The sequence below is a fragment of the Argopecten irradians genome, chromosome 6, assembly GCF_041381155.1.
Source record: "Argopecten irradians isolate NY chromosome 6, Ai_NY, whole genome shotgun sequence".
NCBI classification, from domain to species: domain Eukaryota; kingdom Metazoa; phylum Mollusca; class Bivalvia; order Pectinida; family Pectinidae; genus Argopecten; species Argopecten irradians.
Genome location: NC_091139.1, coordinates 39,592,693 through 39,616,125, shown reverse-complemented (window position 1 = coordinate 39,616,125; position 23,433 = coordinate 39,592,693). Strand labels below are relative to the sequence as shown.

Sequence of the window (23,433 nt, the reverse complement as noted above, 5' to 3'; positions counted from 1 at the left end):
TATGGTCGTATAGTAATAAGTGTCCTTTAGCATTATTGCTTTCACGAGAAACATTCTATGTCACTTTTACACAATAGGGTATGCTTGGCTCACGGTACCTAGATGTCTTACTCTTTCTCGGGTTAGTAATTCCTCGTACAAATCGATGCAAAAGTCAATTGTATAATGTCCCGTGTTGAAACATGTCAAGTGAATGATGTGCGATTCGTCATTGAATTTTATTGGAAGCTCTAACGTCTTGTAATTTGAGTATTTTCATGCTTTTATGCAATATAAGCATGTCGTATTGTACTATTTGTATGCATTGATATAATAACCCGTTTAGGACGGTATACACAGTGTATGTTGTGTACATGCGATCCCCTGGTGTTTGGGCGAGTGCCGAGAGTTGTTGGGTGTATACCGAGGCGATACTGTATAGATATATATCGGGGGTCGATAAGTCATCCGATATCGCTAATATCTATTTAAACAATTCCACATTTCTCACCTCTGTGACATATGTATACTACATGGACGTCGCGGTTCTCTTGCTGGCATTCAGGGTGACTTCTATTCTTACGGGCGAGAAGCCGAAAAACAATCATTTCGAAATGAACGCCCATATCTAAAAACAGCAACTGAAGATAGTCTGTATACGGATATGGATGTTAATTCAATGAGGTGAGTTATCTTTAAAATTTATTTTAATCGTGTTTATAGATTTACTTATCTCTGTGCTACTGCTTCCGTTCTTTGGTAATATACCGAGCTCTAATATTGAGATATTATAATTGACGAATACACATTTGTAAAATCCATTGATAATTCGCTAAGTCAATAAATTAAACCTCTCAATGTATAGTAAGTCAGCCGAATTATAGACCTTTTGTATACTTTAATAAATGCCTATTTCGTCAACACGTCTGTATATGTAAGTAGAAGCTGCCCAGTTGTGGATTACTAATACCGAGTTCTACCAATCAATGATATATAAGCCTCAAAAAAGTCTATTGCTAAAGTTTATTGTTATACTAGTGTTTTATTGATAAACGTGTTAAATCGATGATTAAAACTATTAAATTGTACATGACTCGTGCCAAACATGTATACGGCAGACTTCAGTTCTGTCGCCAACAGGTAATGAAAGCTAAAATAATTCAAAGATATATCGATTGCATGCTCTACTAAGTTCAGAGACAACTTCATGAGAAAATTCTTTTTGTAAACCAAAGGACAGTTTGTAAGTTAAATGAGTATGAATGCGAGATCTGTTCAAATAACAAAATGACATATACCTGTACAATACAGGTGAACAAAATCCGTACATTCCATTGGTATTACCTGTGACTTTTAAATCAACAGTAATGTGTATTCCCCCGTGGATATATACCGAGGGATTAGACTGTTTGTGGTTCGATAACCCCTATATATAGTGAAACCATTCCGTTTGTAGTTTATTCAGGTAGCGTTCTATGAGTTTGTTTACCTGTGCTATCGGAACCATTCCTGCAGTGTATACGTGCGAATGTGGACCAACTTTCATTCCGTCAGTTGTGTTTTACTCTAGGTGTAAATGTGTATCGATAATTACGCTCTGATTGTCAATCCTTGGCCAGGTAAGATGATATATTTATTAGGTTTTTAACTCAATTTTAACGCAATTGTTAAAGCACTTCAATGTTAAAATTGTAGATAAGTTAGAACTATTAGTTTCGTTTACTTTAAGTGACAACACACAACACTACCTATATTGTAAGAAGTTTTGACTAAGACTTTAAAAATAAGCCAATACCAGACAAATTGGAGACACATTATATGTGTTTTATTGATTATATACATGTAGATCTTTCATTTTACTCATTCGCTTGTAAATAAAGTTCAATTACCATATCGTTTGGTAAACCTCGGGGGTTAGCGAGAATTGTCCCATGTCACTGTCATGGCGACAGAGGCTTCCAACTCCTCCCTCGGCGGTATTTCCATTTCGTGATTTATGAAAGTGAAGACCATAAAACGCATTAACATTCACCAGTTTAAAGCCTTGCGATTACATTTGTGTCATGAGTAAGTTATTTTGTGTTCTAGACACCCACTGTTAAAGAACATTTAATATAAACTTTCGTATTCTAAGCAAAGGCAGATACAAATGTAGAATCTGATTTTTAATCGAGCAGAACAAACTATATTATATTCAATAATATTTTGAGCTAGCGTGTACTGGGAATTAATTGGAAGGCAAAGTGAAAATCTCTGTCGGTCGTTACTTGCTGGTGTGACCCTCTGTAATTGAAATATATATATATACCCGGCACATTACGCCGTTGCGATGTACATAAACACACTGCATAATTATTCTACATTATCATGCCTGTTTACATCGATCTGTTTATCCCGCAGGTGATTGAAGTGCAGTGATGGCTACAATGAATGATAATTCAACATCGATCCCTGGCACTGGATCCAAACCAGGAACTCCTGCTGGTGGACGCGGCAGTGAAAGTCCGGTTAGACAGGCCACCCCGACTAGCAGCAGGAACTCGTCCCGCACTGACAGGCCCAATAAGTCCCCACTTCAAAACGGCGGAAACGGTAATCCGAATTCGCCTGCCGGAAAGGGCAAGGGTCAGGAAAAGCAGGCGTACTCTCAACGGATGAGTGACGTAACAGTGGAGTCTGAGAAATCAGCACAGAATGGTACAGCGTCTCCAGACATGGGGACAGAGGAGAAAATAACATACACCAGCTTCACCCGTCAAGCAAAGGAGAGAACTCCTCCGAACGAGAATGTTAAGATCAAGACAAAGCGGAATGTGGAGGAAAAGATATCAGAGCCAACGCCAAGGTCAACTATTGCCGACAACAAAAGTAAAAAATTCAAAGAGGACGACGAAGATGAGAATGGGGGCATCTTTCTGACGGAATCCTTAGTCACGCCACGATTAGGCGGCAACAGCGACATAATTAGTCCTAGAACAGCTCGCGTGAGCTTCAAAGACCCTGATAAAGGTAAGGACGATTCGATGCAAATCGTTCCCGTTAAATCTGTCTCGAAGCAAGATGACATCGACGTCTTCGCGCTCATGGAAGACATTGTGAAATCTGTGGATTCTAAACCAAAGATAATATGCAGTGTTTGTAACAAACCGTTCTCCAGTCCTCGTATTCTGCCATGTCTACACTCACTATGCTTTCCTTGTCTCGACAAAGTTTTAACTGAATCATCTGATGACAAAACATTTTCTTGTCCGGAATGCGGCGAAAACGTTTCGCGAGTTTCGCCCGAGTTCATCAACAACGTTTACTTGGAAGGAATCCTTGGTGTCGAAAATTCAAAGACTGTGAAGTCTGCTTACTGTGATATTTGCTCTCTTAAGAACCTAAAAACACCAGCTAAGTACGAGTGTCTCGATTGTGTTGACCTCTTGTGTGATGCTTGTGGTAACGCTCATTTATCCACCCGCGCGACAGTGGACCACCGCGTAGTGTCACTTCAGGAAATCGCCACAGGCAAGTACGACGGCGAAATCAGGAAGAGGATGCGTGTCAAATGTCGCCATCATAAGGATGAGCCGTTCGAAAGTTTCTGTAAGAAATGCAATTCCATGGTATGTCGTGAATGTGTGATCTTTGATCACCGTGGTCACGAGTGCGCTTCGTTACACGACGCCCACAAAGCAACCGAAACGACCCTGACAAGTCTTATGGGTAGTGTAGCCAGGAAACAACGCGAGATTTCACTGAAAAGAACGAGGGTTGATACGGCAATGTCAGATATTGATACAAAAGAGCAGACGTTGATAGAATTTGTTGATGATCTTACAAAACAAATGATACAAAAACTGAATAATGAACGAGAAGAAATAATTGGCAAACTTCAGAGGCACATGAATGTTCAGAGAACCGAATGTCGGGATGAGAAAATCAAAATTGACAACGAACTTCTGCGTATCAACAATGGACTTGTATTCTGCCACCAAGTCACTCACAACGGTAAACAAGACGAAGTGGTATTTATGGCTCCTACACTCTCCAGAAGGCTGAAGGACCTGGCACAGTCCCCGATAGCCGACCAGCCGGACGTCACACTGGAGTTTCCAAACGTTGGTCTGACAGATGAATACAAGATCACGGAGGCGGTAGATGTTTTCGAGTTCACACCGGAAAGCGAAGATGTCACGTCTTCCCGAATATCTCGAGGATTCGGGAAAACGATGTCTGTGTCATTCCAGTTCATGGATAGGATTAACGTGAAGGGACCAACTGATTATCTGCCTCCAAAAATCACCGGACTGGCCTGCACAGGAAATGGAAGCCTGGTGATAGCTGATGTTAGCAATGCCAATGTTAAACTGTTTACTTCAGCAGGAGTTTTCGAGGACTATCTGATTACATGTAAACCTGTCGCTGTGGCTGCGTGCAGTAGTACCGTCTGCGTCAGTGACCGCTTCTCTATCCTGATCATGTCAACGGACAAGAAGTTCAAACGCAGGATCCCTCTGGAAGGCTCCGGGTCGCTCTTTGCCGTGACCAATTTCCAAACGAGATTCTTTACATTCGTTACACCTCTCCAGCAAATGTTCAAAGTTTATGACACAAGAGGACAATTTGTTCAGGAGTTCCCAATGGCCAAAGCAAGGCGGAAGGGGATGCACCGTTCTGCCATGCACATTGCATCCAATAGTAAGGGCGAGATGCTTACATCCGATTGGGGTTCCTTCTCTATTGTACACACAAACACTGACGCTGAAGTCCTGCACGAGTACAAATGTGGTACGATCGGTCGCTATAACAACGGCTGGATGCCCGGGGCACTCTCTGTCGATGCTTACGACAATGTCCTCGTAGCTGACCAGCAGAACGACCAGCTCATGATCTTGTCTCCAGACTTCAAGATCATCCACAAACGAAAGGTCAGACGGGACAAACTGGAACGCCCTGTCACCATGGCGAGCGACAATCACGGCCACTACTTCGTCTCCGGCAAAGGGAACTTTGTCAATATCTACACGTGCAAGTATGGATAAATAATGGTCGTGTGACGTGTAAATCGAGATACATAGCTTAACTCGCTTACATTGCTTTTATTTGGATTAAACATATAGCACAACGACCGTGAAATAAGTTTGAGATCTATCAAATGATTGGGGGCCGCGAATCCCTTCATAGTGATCGCTTGTTTGAACAATACAGCTGAATTACGGGTTTTAAACGTCGACACACTTGATAAACAGACAGTCATATTTTCTAGTTGACTCAATAACATTGTTAAATTCAAATTATATTACGCAACTAGTGTGTGTTTGTATGTTACATTCAATGCAACAAGTGTCCGCCGTGCCTCTGCCTGTATTGGCTGTGAAACTTGTAGCTCAGTTTTATGTACTGTAGTCGCGGAACAGACGGAGTAACTCCGTGATAAATGCAGTTTTCTGGGGATATATAAACAATTCAATAGGACAAGACTGCTCAAGTGATAGGTAGTCGGGGATCAACTCGATTTGCGCTCTGTTAAGGAGAGAAGTCTTCCCAGAAGATCTTCCTTTATAAAAAGGTGCGCTCTGTTAAGAGAAGTCTTCTCAGAAGATCTTCCTTTATAAAAATGAAGATCTTCTGATGAGACTTACAGATGGAAGAGCAATCAAATCATAAGAGCTACAAATCGAGAAAGCAAATCGACTTAGGTTATGCTGTGTAGTGGAAAAGGATGATGTCAAACGCCTGTGTCCAAATTGCTGCAGTAATAAATGTATAGTCTCGAGACAATGTCGAACGCCTGTGTCCAAATTTTTGCAGCGATAAATGTCTGTGTCCAGCTAATGACGATTTCGAACGCCAGTGTCTCGCTTGTTTTAGTGATAATTGTACAGTTTCGGGATGATGTAGAATGCATGGTCCAGCTCAGGACGTTTTCGAATGCCCGTGCCCAGCGCAGACCGTTTTTGAATGCTGTTTTCGAACGCATGTGTCCAGAATGCTAAAATTCTTCTAACACAGTTAGGGATATTGTGGTTTCTAATGTAGCATTACGAAACTCGTCCGACCGCTGAGTTCTGAGCTTCTGGGTTAAAGTTCCGGCTGAGTGCTACATAGTTAAATACCATTACCTCCCCAGTTTTATAAATATATACACTTTTATTTAGAACAGATTGATATCGGTATTTTGTTAAATAGGATTTATTTTTTGTTTCTAAACCATTTCTAGTTTACTGAAAGACAGTTTGTATGTCAGAGATGAGATCAGCGTTCTTGCACCGAATTTTCATTTGCGAAGCGCTAATACACGTATGCGGGAACGCATTTTCCTGATTGGAAATGTTTAAAAATATTCAGTCTCTTTAACTCTTGGAGAAACATTATAACATTTATTTATTTATGAATAAATATGTATTAACTTCTTTTTTGACTGGTTTGTACGTATTCAAAAGGTAACTACATGTACTGACATCAATCATTTCTGCCTTCCCGGAATCCATGGTGAATAAACATGGCGTTTCTAAAGGAGTTTACGTAGAAATTGATCGGAAGTTTTTTGATTGCGTTAAAGGTGATATGAACGCAATTGGTTAGACATATATTTAGCTATTCAGTGTAGCACGTTAGAAAAATGTCTTTAAACTTGTCTTTGTATTCTATATTTCAAATTCAGAATGGCTGGTCATGGACAACTTGACTTGTCACCAGGATCGTAATACGTCACCATAAATTGAAGGTCGACGAAGAAAAGTAAGATTTCCCAGAGAAACCATTAACATTTAAGACCAATACATTGCATATAATCCTGCGTAAAAGAAATCTTAACAATTCACAATAAAAACACATTTTCAGGGACGTAGCTAAAGTCTTTTACATGTGCAAGCCCAGGCGAGGGGTATGGGGCCGCCTAGGCCCCCAGCGGGTCCAGGGCAGAGCCCTGGTTAGGGGGTTCTAAGAAATTGGTTTTAAGGAATTGTTTAGCCCCGAAAATGATGTTTGATAATGCTTGATATTGCACTGATTAACTAGATTTGTTAAAATCAAATGCATAGGCCTGTTTTCTACCTGCACATGTACGTGATAATTATGCGTTAATGTTTAGTACAAAGTGTATGAAAATCTCATGATAAGTCCTACATGTATCTTGAGTGACTCTAAGTTGATTTGAGGATAGATTGACGGAACTTTCTTACGTTACGGATTTTTTCCATGTGTAAAAATCGAATTATACATATATGTGAAAAAAATGAATGAATATAAAAACAGCGCATCATATTATAAGGCATAAAAGTCGCACTGATAGAAAAAGTATTTTGTCTTCTTAAAGTCTATCTTGACGTGAAGTTTCATTTCTCAATATTGTTCCAACAAGAGTATGTGTCAGTAGATTGTACATTTACTCCGGGTTAGGATTTTGGAACAATAATCCCATATCTAGATAAAGTGTCTTTTTCCTATTTAGATTACTAAATAGAATCTAGTCCGCTAAACCTGCCTATATTATAAGTTTTTTGTGGGTTTTTTTCGCCTAATATATAGACTTTATATTTGTTAAAAAAAATAATAAAGATGCTCCACCGCCGACAGAGCGTAAATGATATTCATCAATTGAACAATAATTAGTGTTTAATCGTATATATATATATGTCTAATTAACAAAAAAAAAATAATATAAAATAAAATTTTTTTTGCCTTCAGTGCATGCGCAATCAGTACTTCATTCAATATATGATATAGTGCCACGGATTTTTTTCGGGATGCAATAAATTATTTTGCATATTTTTAACTTGAAGTAAAATTAGAAGCTCAAACTTTTCATTGGCGGTAATGGTGTAAAGTAAGTAACTTTTGTAACCGAAGAAAAACACCAAATCGTCTGCTCCTGTTTTTGATAGTGAAAAAATACCATTTGTCAGCGGTAAAGCAGTTTTAGCGGACTATCTAAGGATAATCTACTCTGTGTCACTATAATTTGCGAGGTGTCACTTTTCGATATTTCATCTGTCATCCTTTGACTTTGCGTGTCTTTCGTTTTAAGCTTGTAAAAGCCATCTTGTGTCTTAGAAGATTCATATTAACACACCAAAGAACACAAGCACTAAACACCGAGAACCGTAATGATCGTAATAAACGGATACGACTTCAGGTTTCCATTTCCGGACTTCCAAAACTGCACGGGTACTCATACTAGGATTTTTTATGTGCAAGCCAGGGCTTTTTTTATAGAGCAAGCTACGTCCCTGATTTTCACTGAAATCACGATTTTAATTTACCTCACCACCATCCTCAATACTCCATGGTTTACTATCACTGATGTTACGTCCATCCCTAAATTTCTTATAGTATAACTGCAGGCAACATAGTCGACTCAGGTTAAATATTGATTGTACATCAAAGGAATTGTATAGCGGTATACTGTGGTTGGCTGTGCTGCTTTTAAAGTTGGGCATTGCTCTTTCACTCTCTCTCTGTAATCTGCAAAGGAAGACTCTGCAGGATCGTGATTGGTCATTTTTTTCTCCTGAACTGCCTCCAGTTTTTCTGCATTATGGAATCAAGCCATTATGCCACACCACATACAGTAAAGTAAGACATTCACTGAAAAATATTTCTCTGGTCCCAGTTTCAAGAACATTCCTTAACTTCAAATTCTCCAAAAGGAGAGCATTACAGAAGTTAAGGAAAGGTCTTGAGTTAAAAAGCCTTCCTTAAAATTTGTAATGCTTTCCAATTAAGGAGAATTTTAAGTTAAGGGATTCCTTAATTCTTTAAAGAAATGTCCTGCATTAAAAAAATATTTTTCATGTCCAAAACTGCACGGGTATATTCAGTATTATTAATTTTAGATAAATCATCTATATATTTAGGTTATTTTAACTTTGATTTTAAATTACATTCAAGACTTTAACGGATCTACATAGATGTTTTAACTTTACAAGACAATGAATAACTCATACTAGGATTTTTTATGTGCAAGCCAGGGCTTTTTTTTATAGAGCAAGCTACGCCCCTGATTTTCACTGAAATTACGATTTTAATTTACTTCACCACCATCTTCAATGCTCCATGGTTTACTATCACTGATGTTACGTCCATCCCTAAATTTCTTATAGTATAACTGCAGGCAACATAGTCGACACAGGTTAAATATTGATTGTACATCAAAGGAATTGTATAGCGGTATACTGTGGTTGGCTGTGCTGCTTTTAAAGTTGGGCATTGCTCTTTCACTCTCTCTCTCTCTGTAATCTCCAAAGGAAGACTCTGCAGGATCGTGATTGGTCATTTTTTTTTCTCCTGAACTGCCTCCAGTTTTTCTGCATTATGGAATCAAGCCATTATGCCACACCACATACAGTAAAGTAAGACATTCACTGAAAAATATTTCTCCTGGTCCCAGTTTCAAGAACATTCCTTAACTTCAAATTCTCCAAAAGGAGAGCATTACAGAAGTTAAGGAAAGGTCTTGAGTTAAACAGCCTTCCTTAAAATTTGTAATGCTTTCCAATTAAGGAGAATTTTAAGTTAAGGGATTCCTTAATTCTTTAAAGAAATGTCCTGCATTAAAAAAATATTTTTCATGTCACTTCTGTGCCGCCGTAGGGCCCTAGTCATTTCGTTATGAATACAACGTTATAACAATATATGTGTCATTGTTATAACAATATATGTGTTGTGTAGTTGATAATGGTACTGTAATGGTAGTTTATTTGGCACTGTCATAGCACAAAGCATCATAAACTACAACAGATACAGGCAGAATTCTAAGCAATTTTATTGCAATAAATTGAACAGTGACCATGGAATTTCCTCATTGATGTCAAATCAAAAAAATAGTAAAATAATGCACCAAAAACAATTACAGACAATTCCTCGAAACAACATGTATACAAACAAAAACATGCTTTCCACTTGTTCACTCTGTGACAATTATTAATTGTGTAGACTTGTTCTGTGTTAATCATACATACCAGCCTAGTAATTATACTCAAGAAGGAAAAATATTCTATTCACAAACTGAGAAATTTGATTCTGTGTGGGTGTTTTTTTTCTTCTCGAAATTAATGACAAATACTTGTTTATATGCATAAAAAATATATAGTCTGAATGATCAATCTTAATATCATAATTCTCAGGTGGTTTTCATCATCTTTTAAAACAATGATTATCATTATAAATAAGAATTTGTATAGGAAACAAACACCTTTTACAGTAAAACTTTGCTATAACGAATTCCATTGGGCCAGAAGAAATTATTCATTATAACTTAAAATCATTATAGAGTTTCTGAAACTCTAAGTTAATTAAAGTCATTGGCCGATTGCACCCTTATCAATGTAGTTACCAAAGTATATGATTTTCTATCAATAGATTCTGTTTTTTGGCCCCAAATTTCACTTTAAAACAAGGCTACATCGAGCACTTTCACAACAAAATGCTGGAAAATTTGTTATAAAGCAACTATTTGCTTGACAGGACTACAAAATGTTCTAATTACAGTAAATCTCACTTCAAGTGTGGTGATGGAAGTCATTATATTTTCAATAGTTTCTGTCCTGACAAAACTCACGGTTCACTATTTGAAAGAAACATATAGCTATGTTCTGCTATTTGAATAGAAGAAAAGAATTAGTATATTCATATTCTTTCTCTCATCAACCAAAAGCAGATACATTAACAGATCTGAAATATTGCCATTAAAATGAGGGGATGTTAATAGTGTTATCTTAGAAGCAAACTTAATCAAAATCAATCACTTAATGCTATAATGATCCCGCTATCAATGTACAAAAGCTCAACAACAAAGAACTAGAGACCTCATTGCTATAAATGTACAAAAGATCAACAACAAAGAACTAGAGACCTCATTGCTATAAATGTACAAAAGCTCAACAACAAAGAACTAGTTATATAAAACTCAAGAGTGATTGTGGGGCCAACATAAAAATACAATCGTATCTACCTCTGTCAAGTGAAAGACAGGTATATTCTGTGCTTTTCTCGTTTTCTAAAATTAAAGATGGTTACATTCCTCAGATTTGGTTTTTTTCTCATCAGCAATAACAATGTAAAATTATCAATAGGGGTTAAATGAATGAAACCATGAAAAGGTAACATCACTTCTATGTTTTCTGAGAAAAAGTGATAACAAACTTCATCTGTGAAAATCTAAGATGATTACCTGTCAGATCAATGGGAATGTACAAATAAAATTTGAAAACGAAGCTTTACACTCAATCTGAGAAATACAGATATCCAAGATTGCAACCTGCCATGTTGTTTTACGATTGATCTCAAAATGCAATAAGCATAGCAAAGGATTAAATCAGCACAAACTACAAAGTTCTTAAAACAGAAAATGGAGAACCAAAGAAAACCTAAATGTTTTAGATGCCTTAAATGATTTTTGGTAAATAACAATTAATTTCTTAAACTGTTTCAAACAAAAGAAAGCCCTTACAAATTTTGTTTACAATTTTATCTGTAATGATTAAAAGTAAACATATAAATAAATGTATTAAAAAATTTTTTTTTTCTACAGCTCAAATAACAAATCTTTATATTAAAATACAATACATGGAAATGAAGGATGGAATTCTCCTTTCAAGCAAAAAGTGAAAAATATTTGATAAAAAAAATCAGATAACTGTCATGTTCAATTACAAAATACATATAATACTAAATCTTGACGTCTTAAATTTATTTTTTATTCAAAGGATTTGTTGGTCCCAGCAAACTTTTCTACAAATTAAAATTCATCAACTTAACCTTTTAACCTTTTACCATGGTCCCCAATCTCAAAAGAACAATCTCTTCTTATTTCATGATTGTTCTTTTATGGTAATTGTTTTAAATGATGTCACAATGGTGATTATAATCACCCTGTGTTAATTATCAAATGTTTATGATGTTCTGAAACCTTTCTTTTTTTTAAAATCTTAAGTAAATCTTAGTTAACTACATTTATCATCAGACACAGCTATTGTGGTAAACGGTCCATCGCAAGAAATAAGAAATATTAGAAATCTCTACTATTAAAGAACAAATTGTTATACAAATATATATATATATACAAACATACCAAATCTATGCATAATCATATCGTATACTTCAAGCCTACAGACACCAGACTTTCCACCATCATTAAATCATCTTTAAATCTGCAGACACACCAGATTTTCCAACATTTTTAAATCTACAGACACATTAGATTTTCCACCATCATTAAATCATCTTTAAATCTGCAGACACACCAGATTTTCCACCATCTTTAAATCTGCAGACACACCAGATTTTCCACCATCTTCAAATCATCTTTAAATCTGCAGACACACCAGATTTTCCACTATCTAAATATGCACTTCACACTTTCTACTCTGAAATAACATTTAAACTCTACCTAACTTGATGAATCATTTCATCATATGGGTGATGAAGATAACCACAGGCCCATTAATTTTTATATTGCCTGTGAACAGAAAAATAATCTCTTAATACTATTATCAAATCCTGACATTTTCACACAATCAATCATCACTCAATACTGTATAGAACGTTGCTTTTATTAGCGGATGAAATTTTGCTGGATGCGTGGTCAATTGGATAATAAATAACTTAAATACCTAAGAATGAAACAGAAGGAATTACAAATATTTAGTATTTAGTTTATCTCACAAGAATGACAAAAAGGTGATGGCAGAGTTTTCTCCCTCAAAAATTAAACAACTATACAGAATGCCAAATAAATAAGATGAAATGATAGAAGAGGCTGAAATATGCTATATTTGAATTGATAAGCATGTACACAACACATTGATATCAAGGATCTTAAATGGGTTTTCATTTCATTTCATATGAGATTTTGCAAAACAAGTGTTTCAGTTTTTATCAGACATACCGATATATATAATAATATTTATATATAATAAAATATTTATCGATAGACATGCATATACATATCTATTGTATTATTATTGGTAAGGAAAAAATAAAACTTCAAGAAGTGGTTCATAAAATCTCATATGAAAATACTGATACTTTTTTTACAAAATTGCAGTATCCTACGTTTTAGAGTAATTTAAACATCAAGATGTGCTACAAACAATTACTGGAAGCAGCAATTCTATATCCTGACATCACATCATAACTTACAGATTTCGTGTCACTATTCTGTTGGGGACATTGGTCCATATTACACAAGTGACTTATGTAAATGAATAATGTGTCAAAGCCACTATAATATTCTGGTAGGAGGATAAATTAAGTGATTAACATAAATATGTACACATATGCGTCTTAAAAACCAAGAGAAACCCTGTTTATTTGGATTTACCTATTTGCCCCTGAAAACATAAATAGGCTCTCTTAAATCAGGGACTAGAATAGTCCATTATGAAATTTCAGGGGTGAATGAATGGGCTACCTATCAGGTATCAAAATGAAGATTCATAAGAACCAAAAATTGAAGAAGAAAATCACTTAAAGCTATGTTAAACAACTACATTGTCATGAACAATGTTATTTTTAAAGGGAGATAATTCTTGCACAATGCTCAATGTGTAGCATATATATACATGCTTGGTTCAGATTGTAATTGCACCGTTGAAGACCCACAGTTACTACTCAATGCTTCTCTACGTATATTTCACTACTCTACCCTAAACTTATCACTGGTGGAAATGTACAGTAGCATTGTGAAATCAACCATGAGTCTCCGATGTTGTAGATCAATGTAGCTTCAGTCTATTTATATCAAAATTTGTGAATATGAAAAAAACCCGATTTTTGTGAATTAATACTTCAAACTTGTAGAAAACATCATACATGTCAGATGAACTCTTCGTTCTTACTAAAATTGTGTGAGAAATTGGTTGACATCGGCTACTTTGTTTGATTGGTTGACATCGGCTACTTCGTTTGTTCTAAGAGAATCTGGAATGCCTACTAATAAACAAAATGGCAGCCTTGTACAGGGCCCCAAGTTCGTGAACATAGACATGGTAGCTAAACATTTATAGGAACCTAACTTATAACCAAGTTCAAAATCTGGGTTCCAATAGATTGCAATCTAAAAACTAAAAGTGAAAAATTTATAGATCTAATAGTCGACTATTTGTCTACTAAATTCAACAAAAAATCATGCATGAAACATACAGCTAATTAGGATTTGTACAGTTGCAGCTGACAAAATCAAAATCCATGTGAACTTGTAATGCACAGAACCTTTCCACACAGTTTTACCATCATGTAGGTAAACTTGTAATGTACAGAACCTGTTCACATAGTTTTACCATTAGGTAGGTAAACTTGTAATGTACAGAACCTGTCCACACAGTTTTACCATCAGGTAGGTAAACTTGTAATGTACAGAACCTGTCCACACAGTTTTATTATTAGGTAGGTAAACTTGTAATGTACAGAACCTGTCCACACAGTTTTACCATCATGTAGGTAAACTTGTAATGTACAGAACCTGTCCACACAGTTTTACCATTAGGTAGGTAAACTTGTAATGTACATAACCTGTCCACACAGTTTTACCATCAGGTAGGTAAACTTGTAATGTACAGAACCTGTCCACACAGTTTTACCATTAGGTAGGTAAACTTGTAATGTACATAACCTGTCCACACAGTTTTACCATTAGGTAGGTAAACTTGTAATGTACATAACCTGTCTACACAGTTTTACCATCAGGTAGGTAAACTTGTAATGTACATAACCTGTCCACACAGTTTTATTATTAGGTAGGTAAACTTGTAATGTACATAACCTGTCCACACAGTTTTACCATCATGTAGGTAAACTTGTAATGTACAGAACCTGTCCACACAGTTTTACCATCAGGTAGGTAAACTTGTAATGTACAGAACCTGTCCACACAGTTTTATTATTAGGTAGGTAAACTTGTAATGTACAGAACCTGTCCACACAGTTTTACCATTAGGTAGGTAAACTTGTAATGTACACAACCTGTCCACACAGTTTTACCATTAGGTAGGTAAACTTGTAATGTACATAACCTGTCCACACAGTTTTACCATTAGGTAGGTAAACTTGTAATGTACATATCCTGTCCACTCAGTTTTACCATCATGTAGGTAAACTTGTAATGTACAGAACCTGTCCACACAGTTTTACCATCAGGTAGGTAAACTTGTAATGTACAGAACCTGTCCACACAGTTTTACCATTAGGTAGGTAAACTTGTAATGTACAGAACCTGTCCACACAGTTTTATTATTAGGTAGGTAAACTTGTAATGTACAGAACCTGTCCACACAGTTTTACCATTAGGTAGGTAAACTTGTAATGTACAGAACCTGTCCACACAGTTTTACCATCAGGTAGGTAAACTTGTAATGTACAGAACCTGTTCACACAATTTTACCATCAGGTAGGTAAACTTGTAATGTACAGAACCTGTCCACACAGTTTTACCATTAGGTAGGTAAACTTGTAATGTACAGAACCTGTTCACACAGTTTTATTATTAGGTAGGTAAATTGTAATGTACAGAACCTGTTCACACAGTTTTACCATCAGGTTGGTAAACTTGTAATGTACACAACCTGTCCACACAGTTTTACCATTAGGTAGGTAAACTTGTAATGTACACAACCTGTCCACACAGTTTTATTATTAGGTAGGTAAACTTGTAATGTACAGAACCTGTCCACACAGTTTTACCATCATGTAGGTATACTTGTAATGTACATATCCTGTCCACACAGTTTTACCGTCATGTAGGTAAACTTGTAATGTACAGAACCTGTCCACACAGTTTTACCATCAGGTAGGTAAACTTGTAATGTACATAACCTGTCCACACAGTTTTATTATTAGGTAGGTAAACTTGTAATGTACATAACCTGTCCACACAGTTTTACCATTAGGTAGGTAAACTTGTAATGTACATATCCTGTCCACTCAGTTTTACCATCATGTAGGTAAACTTGTAATGTACAGAACCTGTCCACACAGTTTTACCATCAGGTAGGTAAACTTGTAATGTACAGAACCTGTCCACATAGTTTTACCATTAGGTAGATAAACTTCTAATGTACAGAACCTGTTCACACAGTTTTATTATTAGGTAGGTAAACTTGTAATGTACAGAACCTGTCCACACAGTTTTACCATTAGGTAGGTAAACTTGTAATGTACAGAACCTGTTCACACAATTTTACCATCAGGTAGGTAAACTTGTAATGTACAGAACCTGTCCACACAGTTTTACCATTAGGTAGGTAAACTTGTAATGTACAGAACCTGTTCACACAGTTTTACCATCAGGTTGGTAAACTTGTAATGTACACAACCTGTCCACACAGTTTTACCATCAGGTAGGTAAACTTGTAATGTACATAACCTGTCCACACAGTTTTATTATTAGGTAGGTAAACTTGTAATGTACATAACCTGTCCACACAGTTTTACCATTAGGTAGGTAAACTTGTAATGTACATATCCTGTCCACTCAGTTTTACCATCATGTAGGTAAACTTGTAATGTACAGAACCTGTCCACACAGTTTTACCATCAGGTAGGTAAACTTGTAATGTACAGAACCTGTCCACATAGTTTTACCATTAGGTAGATAAACTTCTAATGTACAGAACCTGTTCACACAGTTTTATTATTAGGTAGGTAAACTTGTAATGTACATAACCTGTCCACACAATTATACTATCATGTAGGTAAACTTGTACAATAAAACACAAGTAAAGCAAGTAAACCCAAAATCTGGTAAACAGATCTGTTCTGACAAAGTTTGACCATTTAGTAAGTAAACTTGTTATGTACATAATCTGTACAGACAAAGTTTGACCATTTAGTAAGTAAACTTGTAATGTACAGAATCTGTACAGACAAAGTTTGACCATTTAGTAGGTAAACTTGTAATGTACAGAATCTGTACTGACAAAGTTTGACCAATTAGTATGTAAACTTGTAATGTACAGAATATGTACAGACAAAGTTTGACCATTTAGTTGGTAAACTTGTAATGAACAGCTTCTGTACAGGCAAAGTTTGACCATTTAGTAAGTAACTTGTAATGTACAGAATCTGTACTGACAAAGTTTGACCATTTAGTAGGTAAACTTGTAATGTACAGAATCTGTACTGACAAAGTTTGACAATTTAGTAGGTAAACTTGTTATGTACAGAATCTGTACAGACAAAGTTTGACCATTTAGTAGGTAAACTTGTAATGTACAGAATCAGTACTGACAAAGTTTGACCATTTAGTAGGTAAACTTGTTATGTACAGAATCTGTACTGACAAAGTTTGACCAGTTTAATAGGCAAACCTGTACACATGCAGGAACTGATCACTGCCGGTTATAAACAACTGGCCAGAACGATTTCCTGTGATACTCAGTGGCTTCTGAATAGCTGGCAATGTGGACCACTCCTGGAGATACTTAGCACCACTATCTAACAACAGTAGGCGGTTCCCTTGGTGATCCAGGACAAACACACTGTTGGCCGTTCTATCATAAAATAACCCCGTCGGTAAGAAACCAGCTGGTTTGTCATGCTCACGATAAATATCTGTGAAAAGAAAATTTTGGACATTTAACAAAAAAACGAAAAAAAAAGTGAAAAAACCCCACTAAAAGTAACATGTGTTTCTAATTGTCATGATTATAGTGAATTCAAAGGCATGGTAAAACTTGACATATCTCTGACCCTCAACACTAGATATTGAACATTATGTTCTATATATGGATTTGTACCATATGTTGTACTAACCAAATAAAGAACAACATAACAATGTTTTGTACCAAGCCCCATCTTATAATTACTCCAAACTATTGAACTATGTTTCGTACCAAAAGATGTTGAACATCATAATTATAATGATGTAATTTAGTCACAGAATGAACCAAGCCTGTCTGTTGTACATCATACATATACTTACTTTTGGCGACACCAGAACCTTACAAGTCCCTGTGTTGTACACCATACTTACAAGTGATGACTCCAGAACGTACCAAGTCCCTGTGTTGTACATCATACTTAAAAGTGATGACACCAGAACCTAACAAGTCCCTGTGTTGTACACCATACTTACAAGTGATGACTCCAGAACGTACTAAGTCCCTGTGTTGTACATCATACTTAAAAGTGATGACACCAGAATGTATCAAATCCCTGTGTTGTACACCATACTTACAAGTGATGACACCAGAATGTATCAAATCCCTGTGTTGTACACCATACTTACAAGTGGTAACACCAGAATGTATCAAATCCCTGTGTTGTACACTATACTTACAAGTGATGACACCAGAATGTATCAAATCCCTGTGTTGTACACCATACTTACAAGTGGTAACACCGGAACCTTCAAAGTCCCTGTGTTGAACATCAACTACTAGTGATGACACCGGAACGTACAAAGTCCCTGTGTTGAACATCATACTTACTAATGATGACACCGGAATGTACAAAGTCCCTGTGTTGAACATAATACTTACTAGTGATGACACCGGATCTGTCCATGAACACCACACTGCTCTGCTGCCAGTCACTATAGACAATACTCTGACTCCCAGCATTGTTGGTAAGACTCATGACATTACTCTTGAACCGTTTCTTATTGGAATGTGTTGGAATAATCTTATTGGTGAGACTCCAAGATTTCTCCTTCTTCGACCAGTTATACTCATTAATAATTTGACCATTTCCGATGAGTAGCTGGGTGATACTCCCTGTTGACAGTGGATGGGGTACAGTATCAAGGTCAAAGGTCACGTCACCTCTTTCCTTGTTAGCAAGATCTAAGAAGGCCAGTGTGTTTTCACTGCACCAGATCAGTTTACCAGCACAGTAGGCCAGACTGACGGGCTGGAAGGCAGGATGTTCCTCCAGAAACTCTCCAGAGGTGGCAAACACTTTGATCTTGTTGTTACTGCTGTCAGCCACAATGACCTTCTCTGCCCCAATACACAATGTAGCTGTCACATTGGGCTGAAATTTGTCTGAGCGCAAGTAAAGGTCAATTCTCCACAGAGGGGTCAGTGAAGGAATACGACAAGCACTGGCTCCATTCATATTCCCCATTGCCATTGGTGAATCAAACTTGAAAGAGACATATTGACTAGCAAGCCCATGGCCCTGTGTAACCTTTTGCTGCTTTTTTGATGGCACCACTGAAGAGCTTTGCTGTTTCTGCTGCTGCTTCTTCTCTTTCTTTTTCACCTGTTCCACTTTCTTGGCAGTCTGTTCTTGTCTTTCACCTGAATTCAGTGAAGGATCCATCTGATTAGCATCTTGTACTGCACCATTTTTGTTTTTATTTTTCTTTTGTTTTTTCTTTTTGTTTCCTCCCTCTTCATCCTGTTGTGTATTTTCTTGTCCCGGAGTAGGCATACATGAATCCTGCACCATCTTTGGTTTTTGAGTTTGTTGCTCTGGGCCCTGGGGCTTTGGGACTCTCCTTAAAATCGTGGTGATTTCCCTGATCTCCTTCGCTTCTTCCTTTTTGATTTGCTTGTTCCTTGCCTTCTGATTATTTTTAATTTTGTTCTGAACTGACTGGGCATAATTAAGTCCGCGACTCACGTCAACTTTCTTTGCCAGCAATTGTGCCATGGTACACTGAGTAGGCATATCTTCTAGTATGTTGTAGAAATTTTTCCTGTCCTGGACATCAAACAGAGGCTCAGTTTGGGCCAAACGGAAAACATTTGATGTTTGAGCAAATGGAAGTTTACTCCAGGTAAGGGGTTCCGGCAGTACTACAGAATTCAAAGTTGCAGTCATGGCACTCATGAAAATATTTTGGTTGTCCAAAAATTCTTCATCAGTACTCTGCTGTAGAAATTTCAAACAATGTGAATTGACTTCATGGATGCGATCAACAATTTTTTGTGCATTCTTTTTCCTCTTCTTTCCTGATACCATTGTCAAATGCATCTTTTTAGTGATAGATGCAATAGCGTTCTCCTCTTCCTGATCAAGCCTTTGCTTCAGCTCTGCTATTTCAGCTTTAACCTTAGCTATTTCTTTTTCCTGGGCCACAGTTAGGTTAGCTAGTGTTTTATCATTGGAAGCCAGCTCTTTTTCAGCGTACCTTAATCTCTGTGTCATTCCCATCATCCTGAACTCGAACTCTCGCTTCCTTGGGCTGACGGCCTGGTTGACAGGAAGGACCTTGTGATCAGTGTGTTTCAGGATAACACAGTCTCTACACACTAAGTTGTAGCAATCATCACAAAAGAAACGCACTTCTTCCTTCTCATGCTCCGGGCATATCATACTTTCAACATGAACATTTTGCATGGATTCTTGCAGGGAGTCTTCATCCAGATCAGTTATTTTATGATCTATGGTGAATCGGGAGAACTTGTGTTTGTCAGCGCACCCTTCACAGAGAAAATCTTTGCATTCAAAACAGATCTTGACTGCAGGAAGGAAAAGTGCATTAAGTGCACAGATACTGCACTGCTGTGTATCCTTGGCTAGAGCCTTCCCCTCTGCCAGGCGTTTAGAAAGGTGGTGTACCGGCAAGGATGGTTCCTCCTCACAAGTTTCCTCCATTTTACAGACGGGACACTTCAAACAACAAGTCTTCTCCATCTTGCACTTGACCAAGGTTTGAACACATTCTGCGCAGTAAGTATGCAGGCATTTCAGTAGCTTCGGGTTTTTGAAGTTTTCACCACAAATACGGCACAATCGGAAAACATCCAGCCCCTCAAATGGTCCTTTCAAACCAGATTGTTCTTGTTGAGCTTCATCTCCATCTTCCTTCTTCTTTTTCCTTTTCCTCTTCTTTGACTCATCCTTAGAACAACTGGCACTATCTGGTCCTGCCTCTAGACTTAACACTGCTCCTGACTGTTTCCCTTCCTCGGTCGTGTCCCCCTTACCTCCCTCCTCCTCCTCAGTTAAGAAGTCAGCTCCTGACAGCTCCTGGCCGCCATTACTGCTGGCCGTCTCTTCTATATCATCCCCGTTCTCCTTGTTTGTACTAAAGGAAGGAAGTGATAAAGCCGTCTCTGACCCCGGGTCAACATGATCCAGTTTGCCGGCTGAGTCGACTTCTGTTTTGATATGAGGTTCTGAAGAGTTTAGCTCCATCATCACAACCACTCGCCGCTTCAATTTCTGTAACAGGAAGAGAAAATTTCGTAGCTTTGGAGTTCAATTAGAACGAATATATGTACAAATGGTGCCTATGTGTATTAGTGGAGCATTGCCTCAGAAAATCACTCAGGCACAATTTTCTATACTTTTTTGTAAGTTTCCGATTATTTAAGCATTTGCATGCATTTATATACATATTTGGTCCAAAACAAATTTAACTGCTATTCTTAATATCTATCGAACCACTCACAAGATGTCATGTTTACAATTTGTAGACTTCACGTATAAATTCAGTTCAGAATGAACTTCATATGTATGTGCAAAAAAATAATGTCTCGCTGAGAATTTGATATTTTATACTGTAAAGTGTTTATTTAGTTTTACTGCCTAGTAGGTAAGCGATATAAAACAAGACAAAGTACAATAAATTGCATGCAAATGTTTTAATAATGGTTTGCATAATCATTACTTTGCTCCATTAGCCGTAGTAGGCACCAATTGTAGCTCTAAAGACGACACCATTTTCTGTCTAGAAGTCTTTTGATCTACAATGTTGCAGCTAGAGTTCAATATGTCAGTACATGTATATATATAATATATTAATCAGAGCTTGAAAAATGGAATTAAAGTATCAAGAAATAATAAGATAATTCTACTGTTGTTATTCATTTTCAAACAAATTCAAAAAAGTTCTGAAAGACTATGTAACCATGATGACTAATACAAGATTCAATATTTAGAGGAATTGTATCTATCAAACTCACTTACCCGTACTCCTTATGACTTGAAAACTTTGACTTGCTAATCTCAAATCTAAGCTGGCAGACTAGTCAATGGAGTGAATCTGAAACTTAATTAATTAATATAATATCATTAGCCGAATCAAACTTAATTCCATTGGCTCTTCTGTAACATATCAATAGAAACAAACCAAGTCACTCAACATGATGGTTTTACTAAAATAATTGTTATCTTGCAGAAACAGCTAAATACAACAACAACAACAAAAATTGATGATATGAATACATATCAATAGTTTTTATCATGATGTTTTAAATTACATTGAGATATTTGTTTTTTCTTTCAATTAGTTGATGCTGAACAAACAACCTCTTTACCTGGCAATTTATTAAAGTCAATGTATTTTGTGGATGATTGTGTTCATTTCAATAGCTCAAAAAAGAGAGATTCACAATTTTTTTTCACTCATACCAACGAGTTATTTCAAACATGTTTGATTTCTGAAAGAATTTGATTTGTGTATTTACTTATAAATAATTAGTTAGGACATAAAGGCATGTATGTGCCAAAGAGGTGCCTCATTTAAAAGAAATATATATTTCTTAATGCACGAAAAAAAACTTCTGAAAAAATTATAATGTGATAAAACCCTCAACCAGAAATGAAATTAACTCATGCAGGTATAATGAAGTGTTTTGAATATCTGATTTAATCAAATATTGGAGAACAAATGAACACAAATTTTGGTGAAAACCTTATCTATATGTAAAAGAAACAAGAATTGTAAATATTCAGTAATGACAGTTCATTATGGTGTACTGTAATTTAACAAAGTGTGATAAATATCATATCAATATTCTTTATACGAGAGCCTATTACTTGGTAAATTGGTCTAAAGGAGATATTGCATGTAAAGTGTTTGATTTAATGCAAAGTCTACTTTCACTTTCATGGTAATGTGCTAGTCCAGTGTTATTTTTGTAGTTGGACCCATGTTTACCATGTGTCTAGCTATTTTTTTGAAGTGACAGGTCGGTTGACATAAAATTAGCATGATAACTTTGAAGAAAAAGACTCTATCAGCAACTTTCAACGTTCGCATGTCATTAAAGACTTTTTTGTTGTTGTTGTTTTATTTTGTCTCTTAATCAGGCCTACAGGAGATATTGCATGTAAAGTGTTTGATTTAATGCAAAGTCTACTTTCACTTTCAGGGTAATGTGCTAGTCCAGTGTTTTTGTTGTAGTTAGACCCATGTTTACCAAGCGTCTAGCTGTTTTTCTGAAGTGACAGGTCGGTTGACATAAAATTAGCATGATAACTTTGAAGAAAAAGACTATATCAGCAACTTTCAACGTTCGCATGTCATTAAAGACAATTGTGAGTACCTTCATGCGTCGAAAGATTGCTCCAAAATAAACATATTTACGAAGAACACTGCAGAACCGGAAACCGCTGAGGAGGAAAACCGGAAGTGGTAAAGACAATCGCCAGAATATTATTTATGAACAAAGAAAACAGATATACTTAAACATCTTAAACTTAATGGAAAATATAACCAAAACTAAACAAATAATCTACCTGCAATTAAATACAAATAACAATCTATCTGCATTGTGTCGTTTGAAAATATCG

The 23,433-nt window shown here is 36.5% G+C and overlaps 2 protein-coding genes across 4 annotated transcripts; one reads left to right on the top strand and one right to left on the bottom strand.

Moving 5' to 3' along the window:
- The first annotated feature begins 264 nt into the window (after positions 1–264).
- On the top strand, positions 265–6,378 carry LOC138325852 (E3 ubiquitin-protein ligase TRIM56-like). 2 transcript variants are annotated; one of them, XM_069271807.1, is made up of 2 exons: positions 265–663; positions 2,380–6,378. In XM_069271807.1, exon 2 carries the CDS (start codon positions 2,397–2,399, stop codon positions 5,004–5,006), a length of 2,610 nt encoding a protein of 869 aa, XP_069127908.1. In that variant the 5' UTR covers positions 265–663; positions 2,380–2,396; the 3' UTR covers positions 5,007–6,378. The 2 variants fall into 2 exon arrangements, with proteins under 2 accessions (XP_069127908.1, XP_069127909.1); XM_069271808.1 differs by lacking the exon at positions 265–663 and adding an exon at positions 1,253–1,598.
- Positions 6,379–9,714: 3,336 nt separating this feature from the next.
- On the bottom strand, positions 9,715–23,345 carry LOC138325850 (E3 ubiquitin-protein ligase TRIM56-like). Of its 2 annotated transcripts, XR_011208830.1 has the most exons (5): positions 23,187–23,345; positions 21,826–21,907; positions 18,444–21,078; positions 15,478–17,514; positions 9,715–15,428 (listed from the first exon to the last, which is right to left on the bottom strand). XR_011208830.1 is itself a non-coding variant. In XM_069271805.1 (4 exons), the coding sequence occupies exons 3-4, from the start codon at positions 21,052–21,054 to the stop codon at positions 17,258–17,260; spliced, it is 2,868 nt and encodes a 955-aa protein (XP_069127906.1). In that variant the 5' UTR covers positions 21,055–21,078; positions 21,826–21,907; positions 23,187–23,345; the 3' UTR covers positions 9,715–17,257. The 2 variants fall into 2 exon arrangements, 1 of the variants encoding a protein (XP_069127906.1); XM_069271805.1 differs by having other exon boundaries at positions 9,715–17,514.
- Between the last annotated feature and the right edge of the window lie 88 nt (positions 23,346–23,433).